Below are 10345 nucleotides of genomic sequence, written 5' to 3'. Positions count from 1 at the left end.
CCCCAAGAAACTTGTTTTCATGTACTCTTTCAACGTCCACCTCATCTACTGGTAACTGTACTTGTATATTGTTACTGCAATTGCCGAATAACATGAATTTGTTTTTACTTAAGTTTAACAATAAAAAAAAAAGGGTTAGGGTTAGGGTTAGGGTTAGCTGAATGATAGCTGAATGGTTGTAAAGTATATTTGTCAATGTTCTTTTTTAACTGAAAATCTGTGTTGACTTTACAATTAATGAACAACATTGCCTTTTCTTCTGTCTGTTCAGAACATGTTGCTTTCTGTTGGGATTTGTCATCTTAGTGCTTCCATCTCTTCCATCATGAGAGCAAAATACAAAAGCTTATACATTTTCTGAGGAACATTATTCCTGGAAGCTGTCACTGCAGTCAGGGCAGAAATTGGTATTAGAAGGCTACTACAAGGGAGAAAGGGGCACAAATTGTTCCTGTATGCGGACTGTATTTATTAATTATCAAAGACCCTCTATTGTCAGTTCCTCATAATTAATCTACAATTGAATATTTAAAATCTGAATATGTGCTGATATCAAGAGAGTGTGGCCAATCAACAATCAGCTGAGGAAAATAGAACAATGTAGAATAGAAAATATAATCTCTATTAACACATTGAAGCCTGGAAAGCGGATACTTCGTTTTGTAGTATTTGTATAAGCTCTCAAATACTTTTTGAATTTCATTTCTATCTGCTACAGAGGCTGAAGAATCTATTATTTAGTAGAAGCGTTGACGCTTCTGTTGAATTTCCAGAAAAGGTTTTTTTTCAGGTTTTAGGGGCTTATTTTAAAATCGCCCAGAGGTTTTACAGGCGTTTTAGGCCTCAATGGGTTAATATGGTCATGTAATTAGAAAAGGCAAATTTGGGCAAATAGAACTCAATAACTTTCACCTTATGGGTCGATTCTCAATAAAGTATCATCTCTATGATGAACCATTTACATTTACATTTAGTCATTTAGCAGATGCTTTTATCCAAAGCAACTTACAGGAAGAATAAAAGCAAACAATGAAGGTAACAGAAACCATCTCTGATGGAATCCTCCAACGATATAATTGTCTTGAGTTTTTATGGACCAGAATTGGTCTGAGAATCTGTTCTCCTCAAGATATCATACACTGTAAACAATTGTTTTGTAAATTAACAGTAAAATACTGGCAGCAGGGTTGCAGCATTCTACTGTTAATTTTACAGTTCCTCTACTGTTATTTACTTTACAGTATGTTATGTATGTGATAAAACCACACATTGAATTACAGTACAATCCTGCATTTCATTGATTTTTACAGTAGAATAAAACAGTATAGTGCTGAAGCTAGTTGCAATATTGTTGCAGTATACAATGCAGGCATTTTTTTTGTAAATAGAGCATATTACTGTCTGAAAGCCAATTACTACGAATTAAGCGCTGTCTTCACTGTAACCTCAGTCATTTTAATATACGTATACTGAATGAGTTAGTTAAGTAAAATACAGCCATTAATATATATATATATATATATATATATATATATACATATATTTATTTTTTTATTTTTTTATGGGAAACGGCAAGCTACCTACAGATATTGCCCAGAATGCATTGTTTTCTGCAGTATAATACCTTTTTAATGGAAAACAGTATGTTACTGTCACGATTTGGCTGTTTTCTTACAGCAATCTGTTACAGTACGGAGCACCAGAGATGACATGGGGAAAAAAAAAAAAAAAAAAAAAATATTTCGTGGCCACGAAATACTTATTTTGTTCCCACGAATTAGTATCTCGTGGCCACGAAATACTAATTCGTGGGAACGAAATAGTATTGGCTTGGGCCAAGAGACACATAATAATCTCTCTTTGTAAAGGTAAAAAGGTAAATTTAATGTACATGGATACATGGTTGGCAAAAGGTATTTGGGTTGTCAATGATCTGAACAGAGATCACACATTTACATTCATTCAGGTCCTTAACCCTTTATCAGGCAAAGAACTATATTTGGTAACTTCAGGTAATATTTCGAGGAAAAAGTTGCAAATTTACTAGATTGAAGTGGCAAATCTACAAGAAAAAAAGTCGCAGATTTAAGAGATTTTAAGTGGCAAATCTGCATGAAAAAAGTCACAGATTTACGAGAAAAAAGTGGAAAAAAACAACTTTTTTCTCCCAGATACACCACTTTAACCCTTAATAGGACACTCATTGAAATACTTGCAAATTTCAACCCTAGAGAATATTGGAGGATATTACATACAGCCAGAATGTGTAAAAGAAACCATACGAAAATAATATTTTGAGAAAAAGTTTACAAGATTAAAGCGGCAAATCGACAAGAAAAAAATGCACAGATTTATGAGATTTAAAGTGGTGAATCTGGGAGAAAAAAGTTGCTTTTTTCCCACTTTTTCTCGTAAATCTGCAACTTTTTTCTTGTAGATTTGCCACTTTAATCTAGTAAATTTGCAACTTTTTTCTCTAAGTATTACCTGAAGTTACCAAATATAGTTCTTTGCCTGATAAAGGGTTAAAGAACAATTCAATCGACTGACAAAAGGAGATTTCTGTCAGCATTTACAGCTGAAGAGTAGTAACGCAAGATCTGTATGTGCACTGAAAAGGGAAGAGGAAGAGGAGAAGAAGATTTAAGGCTTTTCAATTATCCTCATTCTTTACACTTAGCCTCAATGTTTAACAATGAAATGTCAAATATTCAAACTAGGATGTGTGAAAGCCTGAGACTGATATGGCAGAAGGATCATGGTAGAGTGAGATTAGATTATTCTCTCAAATGTCGTTTGTTCTACTCGGGATGCAACAAGTTGTGGTTGTACAGGAATATTATATTTCACCCTATGTCAGAGCCGGCCCAAGGCATAAGAGAACTAAGCGACTGCTTAGGGCCCCTTGGCCACTAGGGGGCCCCCAAGAGCAATTAACAAAAAATATGTACATATTTTGTTTAATATTTTGCATGCATGAGTGACACTTTCTATATGATCAAAGATATATTATTGTACAAAAATACAATTTTATGTCAACAACGCCAAGATAAAAGGAATGTTTTCACGTTTTTCAAAAATAATAAACCAGATTTTTTCCACTTTTACAGTAAAAATAATGCTTTACCATTTGGATTGTTGTGTAAATCAACCCCTAGTCACTCTATAGTTGAATGTGATACATTTTTAGATTAAAAAACACATGTGACACCTTGGACATCATTCATTCATTGGTATCATTTGTATCATTTGTATCATTATTGTATTGGTATTATTTATGTAATTTACTGGGACACCCCCTTAAATGTGTGAAGACATATCAGGCTGACAATAGCATAATGTAAACAACACTGCCAGAGCCGCAATGAGTTTGTAATAGGTGTGTGAATGATCAACAATCAATATTATTGGCAGAAATAGAGGGCCCCGAAATTGAATTTTGCTTAGGGCCCCATGGAGGCTTGGGCCGGCTCTGCCCTATGTGTAGTCCAAAAAGCAGGTTTGAACCCAAATGCATAATCATGTGATGAGGCAGACAGGATGAGTTCAATGATGTCATAATAAAAAGACTCGTTGAAATCCAAAATAAGGCTGAAAATCCAAAAAGATTTGGAAAGAAGAGAAGCAGGGGCAAGAACTCTGGGATGAAAAACATAAGAGGAAAACACTGGGAAAAACCGAACCAAGGAAGAAAATCACATGAGAAACTGGGAGAATAGAAGTTGAATCTGCAACAGACAAAACACACAAGGAGAGGTAGATCATCAGACACAAACCAATAAGTCAGGGGTGTCAAACTCTGGCCCGCGAGGCAATACCAAATTATTATATTATTATTGTACTATAAAAGCTGACCCGCCGGTATTATATGGCGCATTTACCGCTAATACTAGATTTATTATTGTTATTTTATTTTTAAATGTATTTACCTGTTGAAAAACTTTATTTTGATATTTAATTCAGAAGGATGCAAATAGAAAAGAGGCATAGGATTTTTATTTAATTTTTATTAAATAAATTAATGACATTGATGTGTTTTTATTTGAAATTTGATTTTGCATGTCTGCACTATTTAGTTATATATTGTATGTTTATAAGCGTTGCTGGTTCCATATTCAATGTTAAAGCAAAACATGTTTGGTATATATTAAAAGGTTTATTTGTTCAATGTTGGCCCGCGATTTTATTCAAGTTTTAAATTTTGGCCCATTGTGTATTTGAGTTTGACATCCCTGCAATAAGTTATTACAAAGGAGGGAAACAGAACAAAGACAGGAAGACACTCGCAAAATAAAAGCGTCATAATAAACAAAAAAACAAAGGGAAAACACAGACAGAACTAATCAAGTCAACTAATATCTAAACGTTTGTTTTTTAAGTATGATTAGAACGTGATTTTTAAAAATTACAATTAACTGAATAACTCACTTGACTTTTTTAAATTTAAATTCTGTATTGTTTGTGTTCTCTCCTTTTTAGCCTACATTCAAAGTACATATTTTAATGAGTTTATTTGGGGTGTATTGAATGTGATGTGGATGACATCACAACTGTGGAGAGGAGCAGTAAAATGTTCTGAAAAACGTGTTTTTTCCCACAACTACCCTGTTCATACATCATTTTAGGCCATATTGTAGGGAAATCCGTTCTATTCACAGACTTACAGATTTGGCTCAGTCAGCCTGAATGTGACAGCAACTCCAACCAGCTGTCCCATAGAGACTAATGAGAACTGGGGACCAAACATTCATGGAAGAAAACAGAAAAAAACAGTTTTCTAACCTATGATCTTGCTCACATTTTTTTTATTACAGACGTCAAACCTACATCAATGCTGACATTTTTTAGTTACTTTATGGTATCACTAAAATACATTATTTAGTTTAAACAAATCCATAATTATACAACTTTATTCATGGCCTTCTTTAAACCAACTAAACTATGACATATTGATAAAAATGGTAAAATAATGGTAAAAATGCTTGTGCTTCTTCACTTGAAAGTCTCAACGCTGACACCCTTGTAGTGTAAAAGCTTGTTCTGCTTCGTTTTGAATCCTTTTATTATAAAGTACTGGTTCCTCTAAGTCAGCTATTCTCAACCTTGGGGTCGGGACCCCAGTTGGGGTCGCGAGATGATTTCTGGGGGTCACCTAATCATTTTGGAAGTCAGCTCTGTCTCCACTGTGTTAAAGTGTTCATGTGTTAATGTGTTTTAGTCTTTTTGGTCATTTAATATATCTTTTTGGTCATTTTGTGGTTGTTTTTTTTTTGTGTCATTTTTTTGTCTTTTTTAGGCCATTTTGTGTCTTTTTTGGTCATTTTGTTTCTTTTTTGGGTGATCTAAACTGTGCATGTGAGATTCTGTTCAGTAAGCGGGGGTCGCGGACAACATACATGTTAATTTGGGGGTCGCGACTCAAAAAGGTTGAGAACTACTGCTCTAAGGAACATCTTTGGAGCAAGTACCAAAGTAAAACCGTACAGGACTTTTAGGAATGCCAGACAAATATAAAAACAAGTTGTTAGACAGAGAGACACTGGACGGCTAAGACAGAGAGGTGTGCTAACAACACATTGCTACCCAGTATGACTGAAGCACCCTCAGGTAGAGCTCAACCATTCATTGCACTCAAACCAACATTGCTATGCTATAGAAACAAATTTTTAAATAAAAAAAAAATCAATGTTTTTAAAACTGTGTAATGTTACCAACCAGAGAGTTGTTGGCCCTGTGGATGGACATACACAAACCCTGTGCTATGCTTCATGTGACAAATGCAGCTTTGATATGGGTTAGAATAAGAGGGGATCTGCTGCTTGAGACTTGCGAGTGAAAAACACCTCAAAAACTCTTGCAGTCTAGACACATGGTAATACTAGGCTTAGTCAAACCAGCCACAAAATCATCAAATATTCAAGTCATGATACCCATTATCACCTCTATGCTTGTCTTAAAGGCTCTGTCCTTGTCTTTGTAGTCACACCTAGAGCTGGCTTCAGCTAAAGTTCAATACCTTCTTCATATCATAAGTATAGCTTTTTGTGTTGAAGAGTAACTTCAGCATTTTTTTCAGCCTGGACCCTATTTTCCCATGTTTTATATCTAAATTACTTTATGGGCACAATTTTTGAAGATGGTCCATTATTAAGAGACATGGCTGCAGACAGCAGCCACCAGACTGGCTACCAGGGCAATTGTGCAGTGTCAATGTAAAGTTCCATCCAATATTTAGATTTTATTGTCCCTGAGGGGAAATTAATTTTCACAGCACTGTCCATATCCGACAGACAGCAGCACGTAACATACAATGGCACACAGCAACAGAGAGTCTTTTAAGTTTGTGGATTATTTGCTAGTTTTTTGAGGGTGAGAGTGGGTGATCTGCTCATCCCACCCAGACAGCGTGCAGTCTGTCTTTAGATACCTCTGGATGGTATTAAGATGGAGGATGATCTTGATAAAGGTTCCTGGTGAGTCAAGATGCTGTGGAGGAGGATTAGCAGACAGACCAGCATCCCCTGTGCCTCTTCACCTCATAGGTGAATTGAAGTGGGTCCAGTTTTGGGGCAACCATGATGATGGGCTGGTAGTGGTCAGTTCTGTGTGCTGCCTTATTTTGGGGTATGGGGGTTATTGTGGCAGTTTTCCAGAAGGTACTGAGGCAGTTTGGTTTGATACACAGAAAGAAAGAGGAGAGTTCCAGGGTCCATGATCCAGGCCTGTTTAGCTCACATTAGCTCAGCTGTTGCCGTATCTTCTCCTTTGTAAACGAGCCTCGACTATCTTTAAGATTCAGGTGTGAAATCCTGAAATCCTGTCAAAACAGGTGTAGAATGTATTCAGTTCTTTGGAAAAGGTTTCTGGGTCGGTTATTGCACACAGGTTGGGTTTGGGTTCTCACCCATTTAGAGGTTTCACCTTCTGAAACGCCTGCTTGGTGTTCATGTTACTAAATGTACCTTATGAAAAGTAAGTGTTTATGGAGTTGCAGACATTGTGGCATGTAATCTCTGAATCCAGACTTCCTACAGGCACTGCACTAGTTGTTATTAACTTACAAAAAAAGGATGAAAAATACTGAAGTCATGCTTAAGATTACAGGAAGTTCTATTTTTCTGAAATACCATGAATAATTTATTTTAGAATTACTAACAAAACTAAAAACAAGCATTTAAATCATAAAAAAGCAACTGATGTAAAAACAGATGTTCAGACGGATACAAAGCAAATTTTAGAGGCAGAAAGTTTGCATTTAGTCAGTGCACACTTACACCTACTTCATAAATGTTTTGGTCAGGAAAGGCTTCCTGTAAGTACTGTGAGCTATAAATGTGGGCAAACATGTTGATGTACATAATTATCTAGGTCACGTATTCATTGTTGGTGCTACAAGTTAAGATGTCTCTGCTCTATGTGCTTGTCAACAGTTTTTCTCTTTGCAAGTATCAACCTGGCAGGATATGCATACTCACAGTCAGCCAGACCAGTGTTTAGTCCATGTGGAGTGAGTAAAATACACCCATATTATACAAATTCTGATCTGATCTTTTTCTAATTAGCTTGTGCATGTGAGAATAAAACAGCTGTGTGTGCACATAAAGTAGGGAGCATGAAAAGGAACAGGACAACAGACAGGTTCTCTGCCTCTTTGTGCTGCCTCTATAAACTCAGTGTGTGTGTGTGTGTGTGTGTGTGTGTGTGTGTGTGTGTGTGTTTGAATAGACCCCTATGCCAGAGTGTAGTCGAACTGGCCCTTCTCCAGACCATCGAGGCCTTCAGCCCAGGTGGAAGTGGGCATACTGCGGTAGGGGTCCAACAGGATTCGGAAGCAGCGCACAATAAGGATGAGCAGAAAAACAAAGAGGAAGATGACTAAAGCAAAAGTTGTCTTCTGCTCCAGGGACATGGCAGCGATGGCCGAATCTGATGAGGACGAGGAGGAGGAGGAGGAGGAGGAGGAGAGGGCGATGAAGTGTTCCCCGGAGGTGTAGAGCAGAGAGGAGACAGCAGAGGTGAAGGGCTCTCCCTCCATCATCCAGAGAGAGAAGTGTGTGGTGGCACTGCAGCTCCCACAGGGGGCGCTGTGGCATCCTCTTCACACAGGTCCCGACCAGCTCCTTCTGATGGAGCTCATCGCCTGGAGAGATGGAGGACCAAAGCAAAGCTATCAACAGATCAAAGACACAGAAAGGAGTGGTATCCATCCAGACTGCTTGGGTTTTATTTACCAAGGTTATCAGATCCTCTATCTCAAGATAGATAGATTGCAAAAAAATTGCAATCTAAAACTTTGTCACAAGATACAGAGAACAAACATCAAGAAGTTAATTTTTAGTTTCAACTCAATTTTGACCAAAAATGTAGTTAGGCTTCATAGGGCAGTATAGTCAACATAAATGAAAAAGAACCCTTTTCAGAGCTAATTAACAAACATTAAGTCTACTATAGAGCCAAATGCTCAAAGCAAACCAACAAACAAAATGCATTATGCAAACCCCGCTTCTATCTTCCTCTAAATGAACCCAAAACAACTAATCTGAATAATATACCTTACCTTAGTGGTTGCTAATATATATAGAAAGAAGTGAAGCGCCACAGTGAATGTACATGACTGCTGGTGATAGCTGCTAGCAGTAAATACACCGTCCCCAACCTCTAGTTACCAGAGTTACCAGCTGCTCTATCTGCCTGGAGGAAGCAGTGTCTCCTTATCAGGAATTCTACTGTTTAGCCATAAAAAATATTGACTTAATTTATAAGCCATATAGGCCAGCCCTACATTATAGCATACAGTCACATAATAAGGCAATTAGCCTGGATATTTTCGGTTAAAAAAAATAAAAAATAGGTTTTGAATATATGTCATTAAAATCATGGACTTTGTTCTGCATAAAAAACTGCAAGGTGTTAGGCAGTCCCTGCCATGATTAAGGTTGAACTTGGAACATACAGTAGGTCAAAACTAAGATATATAAGTGGCATACTTTTTTCTATTATTAGTTTATTACTTTCTAATGAAATTTTAGGTGGAGGCTTTAAATAAGCCCATCTGGGTTTTCTGCCTCTCCCTGCACTTTACATTATATGTTATCTTTGTCATTTTATGTAATTCAAACTGTGCTAATAAAATAAAACCTAAACCTAAAACCTAGGAACCTGCAGCAGGTAAACTGGCCCTCGAGACATTTATTTTGACATGTCATAAAAAAAAACAGGTCGTCATACAGGCAGGATTCATCAAGTTAAAACAAATACTTTGGGCTGCTCTCAGTCTTTGCTTTGATTTCCAGCTGACCTACACTGTAAAAAATGTTTGTTTAAATTACAGTAAAAAACTGTCAAATTGCATCAGAAATAGGTCGTAAAATTAAACATTGTACATCACCGTAGTAGATACTTTTAATTACTGTAAATCAAACAATAGTATAAAACTTTAAATTCTACCGCCATAAACTGTAGAAAACACACAGTTTTGCTGTAAAAATATAAAATTTCCATGTAAAGTTAATGGAGAAATACCATGATGAAACAATTATCCTAAAAGTAATGGGATTATTCTGTATAAATTACAGTTTTTGCTGATATTTACATTTACATACGCTCACTGTATTTTTTACGGTGATGTTCTGGCAACCACAGCTGCCGGTATTTTACCGTAAATTAAACAGATTTTTTTTTTACAGTGTACCTTACATCTAACATCCAGGTCAAACAGCAAACATCCACACATGATAAAAGTGAAACGGACAGGTGAGGCCTGGTGGCTCATTGTCAAAGCGGTCACACACACACACACACACACACACACACACACACACACACACACACACACACACACATCACTCAACAAGTGCAAAGCCAGACAGTAGATATGCTTTCATACACTCACAAACACACGCGCACACACACACAAACACACACCACATGCACGCGCGCACACACATGCACGCACACACATATGCACGCACTTACACACACACACACACACACACATGCACGCACACACATATGCACGCACTTACACACACACAGACACATGCACGCCACACACATTTGCATCCTCGGAAGGACACTGCGAACTGTTGGATACCTTTGTGTGTGCGGGACGTCGGATACATGTCCAGGGTTAAAGAGGGGACCAGAGACTTTGGCCCATTCTACCGTCACCTCTCCGCTTCACCGCCGGGAGCGTCGCGTCTGTGACAGCCAGGTGAAGTGAACGGCTAAATCCGGTAGGATGAGGTGCTCAGTGTGCGTCGATGCCCGGCAGGAAGCCATCCCAGGCAGAGCTCTGCAGCCCCCCAGCCCGCGGAGATGCGTCCTCTCTCCGCTGGGAGGAAGG

At 37.6% G+C, this 10345-nt stretch overlaps 1 protein-coding gene across 1 annotated transcript; it reads right to left on the bottom strand.

Moving 5' to 3' along the window:
* Window positions 1-7704: 7704 nt before the first annotated feature.
* Window positions 7705-10345, bottom strand: LOC131992041 (cortexin-3). The gene is made up of 2 exons (XM_059357385.1): window positions 10094-10345; window positions 7705-8140 (listed from the first exon to the last, which is right to left on the bottom strand). Exon 2 carries the CDS (start codon window positions 8036-8038, stop codon window positions 7730-7732), a length of 309 nt encoding a protein of 102 aa, XP_059213368.1. The 5' UTR covers window positions 8039-8140; window positions 10094-10345; the 3' UTR covers window positions 7705-7729.

This window comes from Centropristis striata, chromosome 19 (assembly GCF_030273125.1).
Source record: "Centropristis striata isolate RG_2023a ecotype Rhode Island chromosome 19, C.striata_1.0, whole genome shotgun sequence".
NCBI classification, from domain to species: domain Eukaryota; kingdom Metazoa; phylum Chordata; class Actinopteri; order Perciformes; family Serranidae; genus Centropristis; species Centropristis striata.
This window is presented reverse-complemented; position numbering and strand designations above follow the sequence as displayed.

Excerpts from the sequence above, each read along its gene's own strand:
- LOC131992041 (XM_059357385.1), bottom strand. The coding sequence starts at position 8,038 with ATGATGGAGGGAGAGCCCTTCACCTCTGCTGTCTCCTCTCTGCTCTAC.